General features: G+C 42.5%; 1 protein-coding gene across 10 annotated transcripts in view; it reads left to right on the top strand.

Moving 5' to 3' along the window:
• The first annotated feature begins 7,894 nt into the window (after positions 1–7,894).
• ZBTB38 (zinc finger and BTB domain containing 38) overlaps positions 7,895–24,360 on the top strand; it is a 33,281-nt gene continuing 16,815 nt past the window's right edge. For 3 of the 10 annotated variants that reach the window (XM_035133443.2, XM_060274506.1, XM_060274503.1), the window contains exons 1-5: positions 7,898–8,087; positions 8,738–8,829; positions 11,780–12,033; positions 14,981–15,988; positions 22,503–22,557. Coding sequence is in view for 1 of the 10 variants with exons in the window: in XM_035133440.2 (XP_034989331.2) it covers positions 22,426–22,557 (132 nt within the window). In the remaining 9 variants the exon portion in view is untranslated. Of the gene's footprint in view, positions 8,088–8,737; positions 8,830–11,779; positions 12,034–14,980; positions 15,989–18,816; positions 23,230–24,360 lie in introns of those variants that run through there. The other 7 variants (XM_060274504.1, XR_009557577.1, XM_060274505.1 and 4 more) reach the window with 7 other exon arrangements.

Below are 24,360 nucleotides of genomic sequence, written 5' to 3'. Positions count from 1 at the left end.
GGAGTTATCTGACCCTCGAGCCATCTGAAGGCAATCCTGTATAGGGAAGTTTTGTTAATGTTTAATGTTTTATTATTATTATTATTATATATGTTGGAAGCTGCCCAGAGTGGCTGGGGCAACCTAGTAAGATGTGTGAGGTATAAATAGTAAAATTATCATTATGGAACGGAACGCCTCTGTTTTCATAAGATAAATGTTGGAGAGTATGACATTGGACCAAAATGTGATATGCACTTTAAGAAAATAAGATGCGCCTTGTAGCATAATAATAATTAATAAAATAAATAAATCCCAGAAGATCTCAGGGACCAGGTCATCTTCTCCGAACAAGCTTTTCATTTTAGAATTTCACTGACAAACCCACAAAAGAACAAGGTCAAAAAAATAGCGACAGCATTATCCTCCATACCTGTGCATTAAGTATATATCCTCTGCTAAGAACCACACAACTTTTATGTAATTACACATGACTCGTGAAGTATAGTATTTACCTTACCTGCTCGGCCTCATTTAGCAGCTACTGCAGCTTTTAATGAGTGAATGTAGGTAAACGGTTCATACAGAATTTGTTGCAACCCATACACAAACCATCCTCTACTCCTCCAAATTGGCCAATTTTTTTAAAAAAGAAACACAAAACAATTAAGTAAAAAATTGAGATATTTATTATAGAAAGAGACTCTCTGTTGCTTGCTCTCCCATTCTCTGCCTCTCCCTGTTATGGACCAAATAAACAATAAGCTCCTCACAGGAGGAAACACTCCAGAGTTGCTTCTCTGGCCATCAGGGTAACGGTGTCATGGGCCAGGAGTCAGCTTCGCCTGCTGAACAGCAGCCTGAAGGGTGATAAGGCAGAGGGACCCCACCTGCAGCTGATCAGCCTTCACAAGAGAAGGCACTGATGAGAACCAGCTGGCTCTGGCCTTCTTAAACAGAGCTCTCAGCAGCAGTCAGAAGCTGGAAATGTCTGTTGTTCTTGGCCTCACTTTGCTGCTTCCTGCTGGACCCTTGACTCTACATCATCTGGACTGGACCCTTAGCTTTGTGACCATGTGGATTCCCTGACCTCTGGGCTGTTGGACTTCACATGTGGATTCTGCTCTCAGGCAAGGGTTCCTTGGAGACTCCTAGCTCCTGATTCTTGGCAACAGAACTCCAACAGGCTACGGCAAAATGGCTCTGAGCACACTCGGAACCAATGTATGGATGGTTCTGATACAAGTAACTGTGTTGTTTTGTTTTGTTTTCTACTGGCCTTCTGATTCCAAACAAAATTTCTGTATATTTCAGAAAGGCAAAACTCTTCAAAACACAAGCCTACAAATTTAGGAACTGCTTTTTTTCTTCCCAGTCACCAAGATCGACCAACTGGTTGCAAATGGTGAACACAGCATTTGCTCTGAGACTTCTTAAAGAGGCAACAAACTGTTCCCGTGACTGCCACACAGGGCTGTTTTCGAAGCATCCCAGTCTCCTCCCATCACAGCTGTCAAGTTCTCCCCCTTTTTTAAGGGAAATTCCCTTATGCTGAATAGGCTTCCTCGTGAGAAAAGGGAAAACTTGACAGCTATGCCTCCCATATCTGCTACAGCAGCTGTAGGCCTCCTAGCAAGTGATGGAGGAAGATCTCTACTACTATGGCTGATTTTTGGGCAGCCCCATCAGTTCCAGTACATGGTTTTTCTGCTCAGAGGCACATGGCAGGGAGCCCTTTGCCAACAGCTATGCTTTTGGATTAGGATTGACTGGGTGGCACTGAGAGCTGATTGGCCAGAGACTAGGAGATTGACAGAATGCTTCGGTAAGTTCAAGGACGTATAAAATAGGTGTGAGGCAAGAAAGGGTGTGTGGCTGTGAGATTCTGATCATCAAGAAAGGCCTGTCATTCTGAAAATCACATATATACTGTAGTGCAAAAGGAGTTCACTTCTCAGTAAAGTCCTGCTGCAAATTTTTGTGGTTTCAGAGCTAGCACCATGTTTGAGCAGTGCAGGGATCCTGGAAACTGGCTAAAAATCATTGAGGTTGAAGAATATTTGCTGTGCAGGTTTTATTTCTGCAATACAGGCTGCAGACACACAAAAATAGCTGGCATATTTCACTAGTGAAACCCACCTGCTAAACTCAAATAGTAAGGAAGCCAAGCAGAAGTTTTAAAAGTGCAAATTCAAATTATAATAGCCCTAAGCATAAAACAGTACAGTATCCCTGTACAAATGGGGTTGGCCAGGGTGGTGGGAAAGGAATAAGAGAATTGGGTGGTTACACATGCACAGAGAACAGCACCCAGAGGAACCTCTAGAGCAGGGGTCAGCAAACTTTTTCAGCAGGGGGCCGGTCCACTGTCCCTCAGACCTTGTGGGGGGCCAGACTATATTTTGGGGGAAAAAATGCACGAATTCCTATGCCCCACAAATAACCCAGAGATGCATTTTAAATAAAAGGACACATTCTACTCTTGTAAAAACATGCTGATTCCCGGACCATCCGTGGGCCAGATTTAGAAGGCGATTGGGCCGCATCCGGCCCCCGGGCCTTAGTTTGGGGACCCTGCTCTAGAGAGAAGGTTTGTGGGTTTTGTATCTGGGAAACATGGTAGGTTTGCCTGAAGCAATTTGTTGCCATTCTATTGACTAGACTGTGAGCAATTCTGAACAGGTTAGTGTTGATATCATTATGAGAACCCTCCTAATATGGAGCTTTTAAATAAAGGAGGACAAGTACAGGGAAATTTTAATTAAAGGGTACGAAAGCTGAACAGGTGTGGTACAACCAAAACACCCGCAAGCTGGGGTGACGTCAGTGCTTCACCCACATTCCTCCCTTAGAGGAGCTAAATGGTCATTTTTAAACATGGTGGGTTAGAGATAAAAAATAATAATAAATAATAATAAATTTTTATTTATACCCCGCAGCTTCTCAGTCAAATCCGGGCTCAGGGCGGCTGACACAGTAAAATTACAATAAGACATAAAAGAAAAAGCAATCAATTAAAGTACAGGTTAAGATGCAACTTAAGTTTAATTTTTTAAAAATTCAGCCTCGTTTTAAAATAGCCCAAATCAAAACCATAGAGAGGAAAAATAGGGGTCAGACTGAGTCCAACCCAAAGGCCAGGCAGAACAGCTCCGTCTTGCAGGCCCTGCAGAAAGATGTCAAATCCCGCAGGGCCCTGGTTTCCTGTGAGAGAGCGTTCCACCATGTCGGGGCCAGTACTGAAAAGGCCCTGGCCCTGGTTGAGGCCAATCTAACCACCTTATGGCTCGGGATCGCCAGAATGTTGTTATTTGTGGACTTTAAGGTCCTCGGCGGGGCATACCAGGAGAGGCGGTCCCGTAGGTACGAGGGTCCTAGGCTGCATAGGGCTTTAAAGGTCAAAACCAGCACCTTAAATCTGATCCTGTACTCCACCGGGAGCCAGTGCAGCTGGTAAAGCACTGGATTAATGTGGTCCCGCGGCAGGGACCCCGTAAGGAGCCTCGCCGCTGCATTCTGCACCCGCTGGAGTTTCTGGGTCAGCTTCAAGGGCAGCCCCGCGTAGAGCAAGTTACAATAACCAAGCCTGAAGGTGACCGTCGCATGGATCACTGTGGCCAGATCAGGGCAAGAAAGGTAAGGGACCAACTGCTTGATACGGCGGAGATGGAAAAATGCCGCCTTAGCTGTGGCTGCAACCTGCGCCTCCATGGAAAGTGAGGCGTCAAAGGTTACACCCAAACTCTTGACAGAAGGCGCTGGCACTAATTGAGCCCCTGCAAGAGATGGGAGTTGGCCCCCCAACCCCATGCCGTCCTGACCCAGCCAGAGGACCTCTGTCTTCCAAGGATTTAGCTCCCCCCCAGCTTCCAAGCACCTGGTCAGTGTGTCCAGGGCCAAGGCAGGGCAGCCGTCCATCAACAGATAAATCTGGGTGTCATCAGCATATTGATGACAACCCAGCCCAAAACTCTGGACAATCTGGGCAAGGGGACACATAAAGATATTTAAAAGCATCGGGGATAGTATTGCGCCCTGCGGGACTCCTCACACCAAGGAGTGCCGTGGCGACAGCTCCCTCCCTAGCGCCACCCTCTGTCCCTGACCTGAGATAAAGGACACAGCCATTGTCGTGAGATGGACAAAGGGTGAGATGGACATTAGGTGGTCCCACTAATACATTAATAGAATGCCTTTTCAACCTTTCTGACTTCTCTTTGTATTTCAAAAACTAATGAAATACAATTCAAAGCAAAACAATGCATTATACACCTGCAAACTCTTCCACGTTAGGATGTACCTGGTCTGCAGTCTGACCCCCTGTTCCCTAGGTTTCTTCTCTTTCTTAATTTTATACCCCACCTTTCCTTTCAATGGTGCCATGACAATGATGTTGGAGAGTCCATTCCACCTTTAGTTTAAGACAAGGGATTGTTGCGTGTCAGATGTCTGTTTACATTGCAGCACAGATTGCTGGGTCCCGTGAGCGGAACTTCTGCTCTGTGTATTGCTTTTGTTTTGAGTCTCTCTCTGATTTATGTAAAATAAATCTGTAGTTTTAGTATGTATCCACAGCCTCAGCCTCTTCTGTTGTGCAGTTTACTCTGCTACGTACAGTGTGCTCAAGGCAGCAAGCTTGAGTCGCTGATTTATGTTGGAGCCAGAGGTCGAATCTCCGCAGTGTGAAGGCTGAGAGGGAGACGATCCAGTTGGGGCCTAGCCAGCTGGCCTTTCAACCTCTGGATGCCGACAAAAAAAGGCCCAATTCCTATATTGTGTAGAACCGACCTCCTGAGAAGATGTTATGTGCAGGAGCCCTCATCTGCAGGGCACACTGATGGACTGGCTGTAGAAGAGGTGAGACAGTCTTTCTGGTGAGATGGTATTTCAGCTGTCTAGATCTACCTTTCCCTCATGCATTAAAACAGGGGTAGGAAACTTTTTTCAGCCTGAAGGGCACATTCCCTTGTGGGGAACTCTCTGGGGACCACATGCCTGTGGTGGGAGGGGCCACAGCCAAAAGTGGGTGGAGCAATGGCTGTACAGTGGTACCTCGGTTAACCGGAAGCGAACTTAACCTGAAGCGAACTTTCCCATTGAAAGTAATGGAAAGTGGATTAATCCGTCCTAGACGGTCCGTGGAGTACTTAAACTGAAAATACTCAAACCGAGGCGTACTTAAACCGAGGTATGACTGTAATGCATATCTTTCTACAGTCAGCTACGTTCCAACCATGCAGAAATAAGTTTTCTATATGATTTCACATCTACATCTTCAGCAAGAGCCATTCACGGTTCAATGGCATATTCCAAACAGGTAAAGACACTGGAGGGCTGCATTTGGCCTCAGGGCGTGAGATTCGCCACATGTACATTCAAAGCAAGATCATCTGGACAGGTGCTGTTAGCAGTTCCCCAGTGTTAAAGATAAAGGTAAAGGGACCCCTGACCATTAAGTCCAGTCGTGACCGACTCTGGGGTTGCGCGCTCATCTCGCATTATTGGCCGAGGGAGCCGGCGTATAGCTTCCAGGTCATGTGGCTAGCATGACAAAGCCGCTTCTGGCAAACCAGAACAGCACATGGAAACGCCGTTTACCTTCCCGCTGTAGCGGTTCCTATTTATCTACTTGCATTTTGACGTGCTTTTGAACTGCTAGGTTGGCAGGAGCTGGGACCGAGCAACAGGAGCTCACCCCGTCACAGGGATTCGAACCGCCGACCTTCTGATCAGCAAGCCCTAGGCTCAGTGGTTTAACCCACAGTGCCACCTGGGTCCCTGGGTCCCCAATGTTACAGAGGCCCAACTGGCCTCTGCTAGAAGGACAGATGCACACCCTACCATGAAAGCACACACTTGCACCCCAAAATTTCCCCTCTTAGTACAACAATTCCGAGCATCCTTTGACAAACTGTACTTCCCAGGATGCTTTGAGGCAAGTAATGTGCTTTAAATGGATGTGCTTTTGTCCTGTGCTACGGAACACCCTTCCAGCAGGGATTTGGTAGGCATTGTATTGAACCAGAAGCTCTGCAAACGCCATCTTGGTAGTCAAGATAACCCCACCATAATTGTAGCTATGAGCTCATATATGTTTACATTCACTTGCTTTGATATAAGCTAATTGGCATGCTTTGGTGTTATCCTTATCTGTGGGCTTCGGGTGCTGGGCTCTGAGCCCAGAAAGGGGAAATATCTGTAAGATATTTGCCACCTATGCCCTCATCTAGTCAAGCAAAGTGATGGGAAGTCCTGGCCAAAGTGACGTATACTGTTTTGCGTATAAAGAACATATGAATGTTTGCTTGGGTGCAGACAAGCCATCTCTGTGCTGTGATGTCCATCCCGCTTCTGCAAAGGCTGGGAGACCAGACAGGTTGCTTTGCTGTAAGTCTGCACCTTTATTTTATAAAGCAGTAGAACTGATCACTCTGGCCTTCTTGATATCCTTTCATATCCCTGCACCCAACCACTCCCACAAGCCCTCCTTTGGGCCTACGGTTCAGAACAGGCACCCTCCCTTTTTACTTTCAGGCGTCCCTTGAAAACGTTTTTATGCAGACAAGCCATGTAACTGTTTACAATTTTACCAGCCAGTCATTTCAATATTTTTGAACTGTTTTTATGGTGCCTTACATTTTAGTCTATATACTGATGTACACACCCATGTTATATTGTATTAATGGGCAGTATATATGGTTTTATCCCATAAAGAAATAAATGTGCTCATTAGGGGCTTGCAGAGCCACACGGCTTAGGCCAGGGTTCCCCAAACTAAGGCCTGGGGGCCGGATGCGGCCCAATCACCTTCTAAATCCGGCCCGCAGACGGTCCGGGAATCATGTTTTTACATGAGTAGAATGTGTCCTTTTATTTAAAATGCATTTCTGGGTTATTTGTGCCCACCCTGTAGCCCACCCCACAAGACATAATACATACATCACAAAAGGAGGCAGTCTGCAGCAGAAATCCTGTCTACCAGGATACCTGATAATGGTCACTGATTGCTTTACCTGGGCAGCTTGGCCATTCTTTTGTGATGGTAAATACTTCAGTTCCTGAAGCCAGGTCACAGGCTCACCCTATTCATGCACACAAATATGCCCTTTAAGACAGGATTTGTAAGGAAAAAGACAATGGGAAGGCTTTCCCCATTCCCCCCCTTACGGCAGAGGAATATTTGGGGTCACTGGGAGAGTAAAAATGGCTTCAGGGTTGCTCTCCTGTACTATTTCAGACATGTTTATATAGTTATGTATGTGTTTGCCTTGTACATTTACGAACATTTATATTTGACACCTTAGAATTCTTATTACACTGTGGAATGGAGCATGAGAGGCGGGGGGGGGGGAGCGCTGAATTTTAGCATCACACAGAGTGGCACTGAGGTTTGAGAGCCCAAAGTCCGCCACTGCTGTGGCAACACAATGATCAGGATGTGTGTTGGGGTGCCCTATCAGCTGGTACCATTAAGCAGTTTCAAAGCTGTTCCCTCCTGCTGGGATCTCAAGCATAAGGCCCTCAGCCCACAGAAATCCACGCTGTTCTATAATTTTGAGGGCCAAGGAGGCATGAGGGGGTAAACTGGCATACTTACTCATATGTAAACCCACAGCTGAAATGGCCCCAGCTTGTCATTCACACTACTTCACGTGCCAAAGCAATCTTGCAGCAAGTCCTAACATTTCCCCTCTGCTCCCAGAGTGTGTTTTCCATGTGTGAGGTTTATCTGAGGAAGTGAAACACTTGCAGTGAGTGGTGCGTGTTATGTAGCCAGCGGATGTTCCTAAAATGAACAACATTCATAAAATGAAGGCGGAATTGGGCGGGGGGGGGAATTATGGGCGAGATTCCAGAGCGACTATTTCTTAAATAATCTGGCCCTCCAGCTCATCTGGGCTTTTTACATGCTTCCTGTAGAAACTGCAAGTCCTCTGTTTGAACACCAGGAGGCTCAGAAACACTGCACAGCAGCGATGAGAGGAGGCTGCGAGCAGAGTTTGTGCACCGGATGCAGAACTCAGAATGACGGCCCACAGTCGCCCTGCCTGTTACTCTTGCTTCTGCAGGACAGGTCAGCGTGGGAAGAGCTGTCCTGTGCCGAAACGGTTTGCTCAAGCTCATAATAAATACTAGGCTTTCTAAAAAGTTGATTGTACAGGGTGTATGTGTACTATTGTACAGGATACACATTCAGAGGAAATAGGGAGCAGGCATTGTATGTATGAGATACGGGAGAAATGATGTAAATTATGTGGGGATGATTCAGTTGTGAGTGCTGCAAAGCCCCCACCCCCCGCCGCCGCCGCCCACCTCCCTTTTTGGTTCATTCTTTCCGGGTCTGTGTGAGGGTGGGCCTGGACTGACCTTAGGATTTGTTGCTGGGCGGCAATGTTTCGTTTCTGATAAGCTGTGCTTCTTGGGGTTTTATTTTGCTGCTGTTTGAATGCGCATAGGCTGGAGGAAGGTCTGGTCCCGTCCCCCGCCCCCCCCCCCGCCACACACACACACACACACACACACCCCTGTACACACATTAATTGAGCATGCAAAGAGCATTAAAAAGGAACAGCTCTTGCATTGCTCAACAGATGGAACAGATTTCAAAGTGCAAACTACTTCTGCTAGCCCAAGAGATGGATTTGTTCTTGGCGGTGTTGTTGGTAATGTTGCTGGAAGACCTACAGTATATGAAAGTATATATGTGTCAAAGAATTGGAAATCTTCAAGTGTGAATTTCAGTTCTGTCTTTTAAAAGGTAATTTAAGCTGCCAAGTATCGTTTTGAACAAGATGCTGCTGGGGCCTTCCGTCTGTGACTTGTGTTCTGAAAACCCACGCATCTTGACAGGTGCGTTGAATGTCTTTTCTGTAGCTGTCAAACCTCCAGGCCTGCCGCACGAGTTTCAGTACATCTGTTCTACTCGCGGCAGCATATTCTATGTGGCAGAACCTCCCAAGAAGCGCGAGGTTTATTTTAATGAGTATGTTAATACCTAGGAGAAATCAGGCTGGATTATAATATTTTATTAGATTGCTTTGAAAAGGCAAATCAAAGGAGAAGGCGGCAAAAAGCTGGAAAGCTACCACCTCACCTTTCTGTCTAGGGTGCAAGCAACTGGGGGTGTGATGGTTAGGCCCAGACTTAACATTGTTTTCACCCTTGCAGAAAGTGGCAGCATGAGAAGAAGGTGCTGTACTTATTTTGCCCAAGGATGCATCTTCCTAAAATATGTTAGCTATGTATGGTTCTTCTTCATTCCTGCATTGAACAATATAGAAACAAGAAGGTGGGCTACGCTGAGAAGTCTCACCCCTAGTGTTGCACACTCCTTACCTGACATTCGCTCATACAGCATGAACATCTGTAGTCATGGGTCTTTGTGCTTATGTACATGTGGAGGCTTCCTTGGAACCCTGAACAATCAGGTTATATTTAATTCCTGAGGGATGGTTCAGTTGGTGGGGCATGAAACTCTTAATGTCAGGGTTGTGGGTTCGAGACCCATGTTGGGCAAAAAAAACCCCTGCATTGCAGGGGGTTGGACTTGATGATCCTACTGATCCCTTCCAACTCTACTATTCTGTGATTCTAGGGGATGCCTTCATGTGTGTAACTAAATGTGTGAAGACCCCCTTGCTTCAGATACTTGTGTTGTGTGCACAGATGTCGAGCGAAGAGTTTGCAGGGTATTCTGCATGCCCTATCTCCTCCTCAATTGTTCAGCAATGGAGCCAAGAATACCTGAATAAGGCTAATGGCTTAAATCCTAAACAAGCTTCTACCAGCAGGAATTTTACCAACGTGGAGTTCTGGTCACAGAATTCTACCAGTGGAAAAGGGTGTGTGATTTTGTCAGTCTCCCCTATAGCCCTTTCCCCCCTCAAAAATCAGAAAGTTTGTTTGTTCAAATATAGTTGGACTGGGAGGCTTTTCGAGAGATGGAAAGTGATGGAAATATGCAATGGTAAGGGCTGGGTAACACTTGCTTTGATGCAACGTCATCTAGCATAAGGGACCCGGGTGGTGCTGTAGGTTAAACCACTGAGCCTAGGGCTTGCCAATCAGAAGGTTGGCGGTTCGAATCCCCGCAACGGGGTGAGCTCCCATTGCTCGGTCCCAGCTCCTGCCAACCTAGCAGCTCGAAAGCATGTTAAAGTGCAAGTAGTGCAAAGTGCAAGTAGATAAATGGGTACCGCTACAGCAGGAAGGTAAACGGCGTTTCCGAGCGCTGCTCTGGTTCGCCAGAAGCGGCTTTGTCATGCTGGCCACATGACCTGGAAGCTGTATGCCTTTACCATCTAGCACAGGCACCCCCAAACTGCGGCCTCCAGATGTTTTGGCCTACAACTCCCATGATCCCTAGCTAACAGGACCAGTGGTCGGGGAAGATGGGAATTGTAGTCCAAAACATCTGGAGGGCCGAAGTTTGGGGATGCCTGATCTAGCTTGAACAGAACATCTGGAAGCGCCCATGGATTTTGAAGATGTTCCATCAACCCTCAGTCTCATTCACTTCATTGCCAGTACTGTACTGAGATATAAGTGGCTACTGGTTTTTTTCCTCTGTAAAGCATTGCAAATCTGGTGTTGCTTCTGAGGAAATCAGTGAGCCTGCAGATGGTAAACATCTCTTTGGTAGTGTCCTTCATCTTCCGGTAAGGTTGCCTAAGGTGTGCAACAAAACTTAGAAATTTAATACCCTTTCATGAGACAAATGGGTCAAAAGTAGGACAGACGGTTCCTACAATTGGGAGAGAGTCTGGTTTGTGGCCTATGTAGGGGTGTGGAAGTGGAGCCTGGTGTGTTGGTGCCAGTGACAGCTCACTTCTAGGGCAGGGGCTGGTTTTGGCAGTGTTGTGTTCTCTGACCTCAGTCCTCCCTTGAACTTTGAGGAGGACGATGATCAGGAGAAGGTGCCCCTCAGAGAGTTGACATTTCACACTGCAGGACCTTCAAGTCAGAAGATAAGTTGACTTGCCAAACTCACCAGGTTTCTACTGCATTCCCCATCACCCCCACACAATAGGAGCCAACTTCTGCATAATCAGAAGTTCTGTTCCTCAAACTTGGGTCCCCAGCTGTTTTTGGACTATAGTTCCCATCATCCCTAGATAGCAAGACCAGTGGTCAGGGATGATGGGAGTTGTAGTCCAACAACATCCACGGACCCAAGTTTGAGAAACCCTGCTTTAAAAACACAGCCCCCTCGTCGCTCGCCACCAACGGCAGGACCAAACCAGCCAGCTTTGGAAAGGCACTTGTACTTTGCTGAGGCAAGAGCTCTCAATTTAGGTGGGCCTCACCAGAGTGTTCTGTCCAGGGTCCTGACAGGCTTTGCCTTGTGGGATGTGGCCCTTCCTAGCTGAATGTGATCTGCCATTACCAAGAAATGCTTCTGCTGATGTCAGCTTTCCCCGTCAGCCTCAAACCAGGACCAGACAAAGAAAGGCATCTTCTTTGCTCTTTTAGCATGCTTGACATATTCTTTCTATAAACTGCTTTATTTAAAATCAAGTGGCATATATGAAATAAAAATAAATGTTTTGTGTAAATAAACTTTTAAAAATAATAATACCACCATGTTAATTTTATGTGCTGTATAGCAAAAAAAAAAAAGAAGAAGAAGAACTGAAATATTTGATTAGGAAGCAGATTTGATAATGCATAATGTCATGGGCTCTGGGATGTGGGGAGGAGCACCTCAAATCCCATAGCATCCATATTCCCAGCAATGACCACAAACGACACAGGATGGACCCGTAAAACAGTACATGTTTTATTTCCCCTCTGTTTACAGCACTAATGAAAATAGTACTCGGTATGCAATGAATCAACAGAAGTGTAAACTAGGGGCATGATCCCCTTCTTGGCTTCCAGAATCAATCAACAATAGCCCTTTGATACAAGACTTATGTCTTACCAGTCTGGCCTTTGGATATGTCTTGTCCAGGATTCTTTCATCACCCCTGCCTGCCTGAGTTGATTGGAAAGGAGTCACGGCTACAGCGTGCACCTTGAGAACTACAGCTGTTGCCTCTAGTTATCCCCTAGGTAAGTACGGGTGCTTGGCTCCCTGCAAATCTCTCTGTCCCTCTTTTCCTTTCTCCTATACAGCCTCATTCCCATAGTGCTCTCCACCCCCCCTCCGCTCCTCAGAAAAAACTCTGAGTTGATTAGACTGAGAGATAACAATCAGCCCAAAGTCATCTAGTGAGCTTCATGGCTAAGTGCAGATTTGAACCCAGAGCTCCCCAGCCCTAGTCCAAAACGCTAAACACTACACAATGCTTTCCATCCCTCCCTCCCTCTTCACTAATTCATCCCCATTAATTACTGGGTTTTTTTTTTTAAAAAAAATGATTTTCGTACTGTATGGGGATATGGATATGAGGATTGTTAACGATGAATTCTCGCACTTAAGAATTCTTGCACAGGTCTGGTACAGAACAATATCAGATGTTTCGTACGGGCCTTGATCACCTGGAAACTGACTGAATTGTCCTTGCCATTACACACAATAGTACAAGAGGGCTTTTCATTAAAATAAAAAAGGGCGGAAAGAGACCTTCCAAATGAAAACCTGTATTGTAATTATACATAGCCTGTGAATATGTGAATTCTGCTGCTGCTACGAGCAGACAATAGCGTAAAACCGTACATTAGCATAGCCATATGCCAGCCATTATTTTTCTTCTCTAGATGCAAAATCTGCCCTTGCATATAGTCCCTAGTTTTGAAATGTTAGCTGAGTATATTGCAATAAGCCTGTCAAGGGGAAAGAACACAGTTTGTAATAGCCTATTTGTGTCACGTGTGTTCGTGAGCCCGGCCTCTGTTGTCTCTGGGTTGCTTCTGCTGCTGCTTGAGTGATGTCATACATTTGAGAAGCACATTTTTTAAAATGCCAGCTTTTAGGTCTTTTGAATCTCAGGCAATGAACCCAACAACACAATGTACAAAATGTGTATTAAAAAAAAAGTCGTCTTAAGGGGGATTTTTTTAAAAAGGCAGAGAAATTTATTCCTCTAGTAAAAGAGTCATAAACAACAGGAGTGATGTTTTGAGAAGGTGGGACCATTTTGACTGGAATTTATATGAAATATTTATTTGCATGGCAGCCTTTAGTTATTTAAGTGGCAATTGTTCGTAATTGACAATATAGATTGCAAGCAATGACCTCTCGTTGACTAGCTCATGAATAATGTCTTGAGGATGCGGCTGCATTTATTGTTAAGCATTTCTTTTGGGATTACAGAAATATGTACCCAAACTATGTTTGCCTATTGAATTAATCTCCCATAAATAGTGTAGATGCATCAGGAGCTAATGTAGCATTAAACAGATCTATAACATTCAAGGAGAATTTCCTAGTAAGGTCAGAAATATATTCAGCTGTTTTTCCAGATTTCAGCAGCTCTCAATTTTGTGCGTCACATGGAGGAGAGGGAGAGGATGTAGTTAAGACCTGCTTAAAAGAAAAGTGGCATTGTCCTTATATAGCCAGGCAGGTATGTTTCAGATGTTTGTTTTTCCTTTTAACTAACACTTCAGCCTTAAGGGACTGCAGCATTGGCCGTAGCCAGCTGTTCTATTCCTCCCTAATTTCCCCCCTTGGGGAGATGCTGGCATTGAATACGAAGCAGAAGACCCTCTCACATTCTAGGCACTGGAAAATAAAAAAAAGTGAACCAATCCACCTTTTTATTCTTTCTCTCCTTCCATCTTACATATTTAATGCAGTTTAAGCCTCCCTTGTTTCAAAATTCTCTATTTCATTTCATTAAAAACAGCAACAACTAATTCTCACAGACTCGGTCTAGAATAATACCAGTCTTCTTTATGCAGCGAAACGTGTTATTGATCTTAACAACAAAACTCAAGAACCAAGACCAAAAGCATCAATGCCTGTTTAGAGGTGTTGCAGTATAGTGTTTTGGTGAATTTAATTCAATGTTGTTGCTTTAAAAGCTAATTTGGATTTGCAGAATTAAAATTTGGACCGTTAAGATGTGCCTGTGTTAACCTCCATGATGCCAGGAATCAGGATGTCACAGATGCCGCAGCTAAGAAAAACCTCTGAGGATAAAAACAAAAAACCCTCTCCTGACAATAACAAAAAATGAAAGGTGTAAGCACCACATCCTCTTCATCTTAACATAAGATGTGCATATACAGGGCACTGCATTTTATTTAGAATTGGTACTGTACTTGCATTCTGATTAGGCACTCCTTGTTTCATTTCCTGCCTTTGGTGCTGAGTATGTATGTATATTACTTAAGCCATCTTAGCATTATTTAGGTCACTAGATTTAAGAGCAGTCTCCATAGTCTTTCACTGCCTGATGTGTAGAGCGATGCAGGGTTGCAGCAAAACATTTTCTAATAGGCACTCATCTTATGAGCTCTTAAGGATGGGAGCATTTTGTAACGTAATCTGTACAGCAAAATAGCTTCCGTTTATGCCTTGCAGATATATTTAGCTCTAACCTTGCTTGTGGTTAAGCAGGCAGCAACATAGATGCAGACAGCTGATTCTGCAGCCAGACCCTCTGCGCGCTTGCGATTTTGTCAATACGCTCAGCTTTTCGATAATCCGGTGCAGAATGAGAGTTTAAGCAATGATGATTTCGTCTGTTACATGCTTGGCAATTATGTGCTTAACAACAACAAAAAGCAAATTACACGGGTTAAGAAAAAGACAGCAATAGGGATACATATCTAGGACCTAATACGTACTATATGAAATCTTCTTCCGTCCATAAGATATTTCTGCAGATATTCTTTCCATCCCTCCCTCCAGCGAGTGAAAGGAATCTTCTGCTTTTCTCGGTAGATGGAGACAGCCACTCTGCAGACAGGTTTTTTTGGGGGCTACAGAATCTGAAATACTTGAGATTGTATCATTGAAGAACATGGAGCTTCACTGAGCAGTGCAGAGTAACGATTCGTCTTGCATCATCAGTTGATGACATTTTTTTCTTTGTTCCCTCCCACCCAGTTGCTCTAAGATTCAGCAGCCGATTTGCAATATCCCTTAAACAACACTAATCAGATACTGCATTTAAGGTGAGCGGTTCCTTGCCTCCTGTTTAACCAGATCTGTGCTGCTGTAGCGTGTGCATCATGCTGCTGCTGCAAGCCTAAAATGGCAGGCAGGATTAATGTTGCTTGTGCTGTCTGCATGCTGTGGATACAGAATTCATTATGCCATGCCTAGTATTTCTAATGGGAGTATGTAAATGGTCTGTGTGCCATATCATGTCGTAGTGAAGACTTGGGCTTCCTGATGGGCATAACTATTTAAGCAGCCACCTTTAGCATTCAATTTCATTTTCAGTGTAGTGGGCTGTTAGTTTACCGTCGCATTCTAAACCAGCATTAGCTCTATTTCTTTTTTAATTTGGTTTTTTTTTTTAAGCAAACTCTGCTTCCAGGTGGGGTCAGTCTTATTCCTCTTGCCTTTACTGCTATTTAAATAATGGATGTTGTATTGTTAATTAATGGCAATATCAAATTTAAAGCCCTTGGAAGTGACATATTTATTATGCAGGCACGTCCAATCTATTTTTAACTCTTACGCAGTCTGCGTGTGTTGTGCAGTGGGCTTTGGCTGCTGAGTTTTTCCTTTTCAACAGGGATAGCACTAGGCTGATTTTCAACAAATGTGACAAGTGGCCTTTGCAGTGGTCAGCTTTGAACCCTCAAAAGGGAAGAGGGGGGGTGAGCAGGAAGCCCTTTGCTGCAGCTTATTAAAAAAAAAAAAACCACCACCCACCACCTTGGATGAGGGCATCTCCTCCCTCCCTGACAGACGGACACACTTCTGTCCTTCCCATTGATAAGTTCAGCTATCTTGATCACAGTCCATTCAAGCAAGCTGCTTTTTTAAAAGAGCTATTTATTTTATTTTTTTGAGACATCTAAGATTTCAGCGTCTCTCCCTCACTTTGTATACAAATGGCTGGGTGCAATGCCGTGCTAAGACTTCATTAAGACATATACACAGGTAGGTGGAGATTTGCATGCTTTTACCTATTCTCGTTCCATGATGCAAGGAAATGAAATATAACCGAGATCTATTAAACCAGTTTATTTCCCCCCCAGAAAGGATCTGGTTCTAAATGTTGTGACTTTGCATGGGTTTCCTTATTTTAAAGCATATATCTATTTTGAAATTAGAAATATCACGTCTATTAGATAATCGGGGCGTGGCACCGCTTCTGCAGCAAAAGCATTTTTTAAAAGCTTATCGTCCTAGAGGATTTTGATCCCAGTTATGAACATGATTAAGCTGTTTGCTAAGATACAAAACTGTAAGTTGTGGACAGAGCTATGAAATTTTTAAAAAAATATTTTAATTTTGCCTTAGGAAGCGGTCTGTCAACATTTGCTATTAACATTTGTCTTATCATTTATTTTATAAATATTGCGGAAATAAAGTAAGGACGTATTTCATTATAGTCTTTATTTTCTTTTAAGATGTTGGCTATGTCAAAAGAAACACCTAAAGATGTCCTTTTCACCTGGAACTCAATATTAATTGTTGAGTTTGGCTTATTTCAAAGGGTTAACAAATTAACACCACCCATGTATAGATATGCTAACCTGTGAGTTAATTTTCAAATTATCATGGTGTGACACTGGATATATTTCGGGACATAGGTACTTCATTTTAACATTGGGCCAAAACCTGTTTCCTTGGCAACCAAATCCTGTTAAAGGATGCAGTAGCAGAGATGCAAAGACAGTTATTATTGTTTCATTCCACAATGCAAACTTATGCTCTCATATTGCATTTCTGGGTGGCTATAATGCATTAAATGATGGGAGGTTTGCATGTAACAGAATCCTTTCTCACATCTTGAATTGACTGTTTCAAGCAATGCAACTGTCTTTCTCACAAAAACAACCACACAATATGAAGTAGTTCATCTAGTGAGACACACGCAGGACATGTATGTGTTCTTAAAATAGTTAATTCCATCTCAGTATTGCACGAACACGGCTGAAATTGTAAGCAGCTGAAAATTGTGATTATGTTTAAGTCTATTTTCTCCATTGTTACATTCAGCAGTAATTAGAGACTTTATAGTAGACAGAACCTAAAAGAATCAATCAGTTTAACCAACGTTGTGAGATGACAAAGAAGGAGAGGGGATGATTTAATATGTGATTTACTGTAACACTAATGCAAGTTCAAATTTGTAATATTTCATGAAAAGCAGCTCACGTATAACAGGAGCTGTAAAAACCAAACCTAGGATAAAAGGTATTGTTAATCGTTGCTGCACATTTAATATAGCCTCTTGAAAACATGGATTCTTTCCTTCAAACTGAAGCACATCTCACTGCAAAGCTATTTTTCTGCATGGTAGCCATTTTCTTTTCATGTCCTTGACTTCGATACTACTAAAGCTGATGTATCGATCACGATCAACAACAACAGATTCACTAGGTTAATAGAAATACTAAAAGTATAATTCTATTGGACGTTTATATTACTGCAAATAGCAAAGCAATCTTAAAGGTACAATGCTAATTTTCTCTTCTTTCTGAAGATTACCAATTCACTAAAGAAAAACATAGTACATCTATTCTAGAGGATGGCTGATAACAGCTGATTTAGAACGACATAATAGAACATTAAATCCAAAATAACGATATTTGATAAATTTACTAAAGCTAGATTTTCCCATTCTGTTTTTATTAAGTTGCTTCTAAAACAAATTCATCTGAACGATATTTTTCAATACAGGGTTCATGATTTCATTATCTGTAAGTGATTAATTTTGATTACTTAATTTGGGGGATAACTTTTACACACCAGTTCTTTGATGCTTGCATTTACATAATTTATTTCATGCATGGACTTTTAAAAAGTGATTTACTGGCAAGCATACTATTATTATATGTCCATTTAGTTTAAGCTTTTGCGCAGGAGAGGATGTGAATGATGGTTTACAAAGTATTGCTCTTGAAATTCCCTTTTGCTTCAATCTAATATGTTTCAGGATAGTGGTTTTTGATTCCTCTGTTGCATCAAAGGAGTATTTTCTCTCTCGTTCTCACTCACTCTGACTCACTCACTTTCTGAAGACTAAATTCACGCTGCCTTTTTGAGGAAAATAATCAGAAGTTTTCGGCCAGCAATCCCTATGCCAAAAGAGTTGGGTTAATTTATTTGCATGGCAGTGGTGGTGCCTTGTGTTTTGTTTAATGATAAAAGTGCTCCCTAGTTTGAATATTTAGCATGAATGCTGACTGGCTGTTACAGTGAGGAAAATGCTGTCTTTTGCTATGATATTTGGAACATACACCAACACATACCCAAAAGACTTACCAGCCATCCTTTCCTCCATTTCAGCCATTTTGGCACACAAAAATGAACAACGCTGCATGGGCCGTAGGAATGCATTATTTTCCTCTAAATGGCCATGGGGAGTACATTGGATTTCTAAATAGCCACGGGAATGTATTGCAGCAATTGTGGATTGGCTGTTTACACAGTGGTCTTTAGGGACCAACCTCAAATGGCTAAACAGAAAAGCAATGCCCTTCCAAAATGGCCGCTGAAATATTGAGATGACTGTGGGAGACTGAACAACCATCTGTATGAAACATCAGATAGACCCTGGTCAGTCCCAGGTCTATACAAGGATCTCCACAAAGACCGTGTGGAGCTTGCAGTCCTTGAACAGTAGACTTCCCATGTCTATCTATGGGTGACAGCTTACAGCTATCTCCCTTTCTTCTATAATCAGTAAGGTACTAAGAATTCATATAGCACTTGGGTGTCACATGTGTTATCTTTTTTTTTTTAAGAATATTTTTATTAATTGTTTTATAACATAAAGAACACAAAATATCAAAAACATAAAAAATACAAAAATACATCAATACAAACAAAACAAAACAAAAACATATCATCTTCAATCCATTTTTTGAAATCATTGTCTTTTTGGCTTCCCCAATTCCCCACTAACTGATTTTCTTTTTAAACACATCTGTAGCAGTTTCTATTTCATCTTTTTTACTTTCATCATATACTCCCTTTAATTCTTCTTATACTCATCTTTCTACTATATACCAATTTTTCCACATTTTAAGTTCCTCTTTTCTCCCTATTGCCTTAACTTCTGTATTTCTCTAGATATTCAAACTTTCTAATTTCAGAAATAATTCCCTAAATATATCTTAAATTTCCTCCAATCTTTTTCAACTCTATCACTTGTTTGATCTCGGAGTCTTCCTGTCAGTTCTGCCAATTCCATAAAGTCCAGCATTTTCATTTGCCATTCCTGTAAAGAAGGCAATTCCTCTTTTTTCCAATATTTTGCAATTAAAATCCTCGCAGCTGTGGTGGCATACATAAACAAATTAACATCGTTTTTGGGGATTTCATCCCCCACTATTCCAAGTAAAAAGGCCTCCGGTTTTTTCAAAAATGTATTTTTGTATATCTTTTTCATTTCATTATAAATCATTTCCCAGAAGCCTTTTACCTTAGGGCATGTCCACCACATATGATAAAATGAGCCAACATCCTCTTTACATTTCCAGCATTTGTTATCACTTTTGTGGTACATTTTCGCTAACTTGACCGGCGTCAAGTACCATCTGTACATCATTTTCATTATATTCTCCTTCAACACAGTACATGCCGTAAACTTCATGCCCTTCTTCCACAATTTTTCCCAATCCGACATCATTACATTATGACCCAAATCGTCACATGTGTTATCTTAGTAGTCCATGCCCAGCATTGTTTTCCAGCAGTAGAGATTTCAGGTGGGTAGTGGGAAGGCTGAGGTTGAGAGAGATGTCTTGCATGAAGTCATTAGATCAGCTTGCAGTCCTTGAACAGTAGACTTCCCATGTCTATCTATGGGTGACAGCCAACTGGGTTCATCTATGAGTGGAATGGACTTGCCGAACTTTACAGTCTTCCTCTCTGCAGCTTCCCATATGCTCAGGAGGGTTGGGGACCCTCTGGAGGAAGTTGGGGTGATGGTGCTGCAATGGGGAGGAGAGGAAGGGGAAGTGATCTTGCCTGATGTTAGATCATCTTACCCATATAGCTATAGTGGGTTGTTTGCAATCCAGCAAAGTGCTTCATAGTTCTCAAAACATAAACAATGCAAATAAGTGTTCTTCCAAATGGCTTTTGAAATGAAGTGGAATGGGCTGCTGCTGATGGTGATGATGATGATGATGATTGGTATATTGTGAAATCTGTATCTTGTATACCATATCCCTCACCTCCATAAAAATCCACAGAGTTTCTCACAGCAGTACATTCAGGATTGCTTCAGCTCCTGCTAAATTCCCTGTAGGCTTTGGCGCCTGGCATGTCAATAAAATGTTCCAATGCATTCTTATGTATTTGTAAAGGTGTTTCCTGCAGGTGTTTTTTTCCAGTATCTCCACCCTCAATGCACTTCAAAAGCCATTCAGATCTCTAATATACTCTCCAATGTTTGGTTAAATGCCTTTAAATATAGTAATATCAACCCTAAGTCAGGTTTCAGGAAAAGGACGTGGTTTTGTCTGGTTCAGCTCCTGCCATACATGCCTTATTTTGGATTGAATAAATTGCTGAGGGGAAGCGAAATTTGGATGGGAGTGGATCATAGAATCATTTTGAGTTCAGTGGGAAAACATGAGACTGTGATACTATAGGAAAGAGTAAAGCACAGGGAGCCATGCATATGAAACGACAGGGAAGGAACTCATGTTTGGGCAACGGAAAAGAAGCAGAGGGCAGGAAAATGAATGATGTGTCTACTTTCTGGAAGGTTGGGAAAAGGACGTTTGGTAATGGTTGACTCCAAGTCGAAAACTACAGAGGCAGGATGTGTGTAAGAAAGGATATAAACAATGTACAATTGAAGATCATGTTTGCCTAGGTTCTATAGCTGTTCTCTGCAGGTCTGGAAAATCCTGTTCATGTATAATTCTGTCTCTAAAATTTTTTGCGTGTTCCTGTCTCTCCTGCTCTCATGAAAACAAGACCACAGTGGATGCATATATTCAAGATCAAATTATGTTGTCTATTTATTGCATTGCTAAAAAGATAAGAAGAAATGTATCACCTTAAGGGGGGCATTTTAAAATGGGTGTGTGTGCATTTATCTGCATAGATAGAAATTTAGAAAGAATAACAATTTAAATTTGATTTTTGCTTGGTTTCTAGCTCTGTTTTAATGATGATGCACTTCATGGAAATTTGTGTGTGTTTTATTTGTTTGTGAATTTTAACTTTTATTTGTGCACCACTTGGAGAGCTCTAAATAAGAAATAGAAATGCATATCTCCACAATGGGGGAAACTAGATGGCCTGTGTCTGCTGTCCAGGTCCTATCTGCTGGTGGATAACTTCTAGATTTCTGCTATATCCCTTCTTACTGTTTCATAAACAGGATTTTAGACTTGACAGCCTTTCATATAGAGTCCTATCCTTCACCTGGACCACTGTCCCCTGGCAGCTCTTCAAATAGAGGACTGTCCTCTGCAAAATAGGGCACACAACCACCCATGTATCTAAATGAACATACACTCTCTTTTTTTAACACGCCCCGTTTTTTGGTGATACATTTCTTCTTCCTTTCTTTAGCAATGCATTAAGCAAACGTTCATGCTGGAATTACTTGCCACTTCCAAAAATTATTTTGTCACAAATACAGACCATATGGTTTCAAATGGGGGGTGGGGGTGGGGGTGGTTAGTCTGGGTCTCACTACCCTTCCTGCAACCTGGGAACCACCAGCATGCAAAGCAGATGCTTTATTACTGAGACACGACCCTTCACAGCCACAGCCCTTCCCCGTCCATCATAACCATTGATTGACTAATCTGCATAAATTTCTATGTGAGAAAAACCAAATCCCTCTAAACAAATGCATGCCACTGCTATTTTTAGTTATTTAAATTTTAATCCTGTGCTTCTCCAAAGGGGCCCAGGCAACATGTTGAAGATGCATGGAAGCACATGCCTCATAGGATGGCACCCTATTGCCTCTTTGGCACCAACCCTTGCCTTTTTAACGCTTCTCCTCCTGACTGAGCTCCGCAGCAGATGGCAATAACACACAAGGTTTTTGCTCTCCCAGCAATTAACTTGCTGCAGGAAATTTACTTGCCACAGGCAAATTCCATACTAGGAATCACTAGGAAAGACATTGAAAATGAAACTTCCGCTGTCATAGTGCAAATCATAATACAAACGTATTATGGAGCATGTAAACATGAGGACTGCTGCAACTTGTTCTCTTAGCAAGAAGCTCTGGTTTTCTATTATGCCTGAGTCTGGATCTGTATTGACTTCCAGTATTTTATTTTATCTTTGTATGAAATTTAGGTTGCTGACATTGACCTATAAAGTCTGGGCTGTTAGGCTGCAATCCTGTACCCACTTTCCGGGAGTAAGGAGTACTGAGCATAAACATGCATAGGATTGTGCTGTTAATGTGTCATCCTGATTCAAGTTCTGATTTGGGCAATTCCATCCTTTTTTCACCTAGATTTCTTCTTCAGGCCCCAGCCCTATGTTGCCGGCTGTTTCGGATACAGTTGTTGGTAAGTGAGATAACGTTGCCACGTGACCAATTTATATCCGCTTGACTTTGACTACTCAACTAGACAGCGATAGGAAATGGGCATATGTATTGGTCTGAAGCAAATCCTTGTTGGAGTACTTTTCTACTTGATTACTACAGCAATTTTTTTTTTTATGAAGTAGATTTAAAGCAGCAACATAAAAAGAACATTCAAAAAGATGTGGGGGAAATGTATGTTTCAGAAAATAGCCTTTAAGTCTCTAATTACTGTATAGAAAATACTGTTCTACTAGACAGCTTGGCCCAGTGTGTAAATAAAGGGAGCAACTAACCTTGTTGCTGTAGTAAAACAGCACCATTTTTAGATTAATCTATGATTGCTATATTATCATGACCCTATAGCAAGATATATCATTGAAGGTATGGTGGGGCAGCTATAGATTGGCGACAAATCCCAGGGAGACTTGCCTGGCACCTTCTTTATGTACAGTATCTTTAGGCGCCAGGCAAAAAGATTCTTCTTCTCCCACACCTTTGGCTAATTAAACTATCTATGTTACAGGTAGGTAGCCGTGTTGGTCTGGATCGAAGTAAAATAAAAAAAATAAAAAAAATTCCTTCAGTAGCACCTTAAAGACCAACTAAGTTTTTATTTTGGTATGAGCTTTCGTGTGCATGCACACTTCTTCAGATACAGTGAAATGGAAGTTTCCAGGCACTTATGTAGAGAAGGGGTGGGGAGGGGTGGGGATGGGGAGGGGGGATCACTCAGAAGGGTGAGTGATCACCCTTCTGAGTGATCCCCCCTCCCCATCCCCACCCCTCCCCACCCCTTCTCTACATAAGTGCCTGGAAACTTCCATTTCACTGTATCTGAAGAAGTGTGCATGCACACGAAAGCTCATACCAAAATAAAAACTTAGTTGGTCTTTAAGGTGCTACTGAAGGAATTTTTTTTATTAAACTATCTATGGTGTGTTAGTCAGATGCACGGGGTATTATTATTATTATTATTATTACTGTTTTGTTTAAATAAATAAATAAAATAGTCCAGTAGCACCTTAGAGACCAACTAAGTTTGTTCTAGCTATTAGCTTTTGTGTGCATGCACACTGCTTCAGATACAAGAAATCTTATACCCAGAACAAACTTAGTTGGTCTCTAAGGTGCTACTGGACTATTTTTTTATTTATTTTGACTGTGTCAGACCAACACGGCTACCTAACTGTTTTGTTTGTTACTATGTCATGATTTCTTTTGTGTTCTTTTGTTGTAAACTGCCCTGTGATCCTTGTACAAAGAGTGGTATAGAATTTTAATAAATAATAAGAAGAAATAAATGAATTTTGCTTAGGCAGTGGCCCTAAGCAGCTACTCAAGCTTTTATCCAGGATTAATGTGTGCCGTCACCCATTCCCTGGCAACCACATCGCAATAAGGGGGAAATGAACAAAGCTGCAGAGGTGCGCTGGTGCATGCGCACTCCTACAACATGGGCTCGTAATAATTAATGCATGATTAGGGGAGGGGAAATTGCTCAGAGCTGCGCTTAGGAAGAGAGTACCTGGGAGAGAATTTTACATTCTCAAAGGATTGGTACTGCCGTTATTGAAGAAAACAGATCTACAGAAGCTCGCTCAAGGCCCCAATCATGGAAAGAGTTGAATTCCCAAATCTCTCATCGTTCACATCCCTGAACACATTGCTACCTAAACCTGCCACTTATGAAGCTCTGTCAGGATAGTTTTCTATATACCTTAGGGATATCAGTGGACATCAGGGTGCTGCTATCTCACACCTGTTTCTATCTTGATACGATAGA

Source organism: Zootoca vivipara, chromosome 5, assembly GCF_963506605.1.
Source record: "Zootoca vivipara chromosome 5, rZooViv1.1, whole genome shotgun sequence".
Lineage (NCBI taxonomy): Eukaryota > Metazoa > Chordata > Lepidosauria > Squamata > Lacertidae > Zootoca > Zootoca vivipara.
Note: the sequence above shows the minus strand (reverse complement) of the source record. Positions and strands in the feature narration are given on the sequence as shown.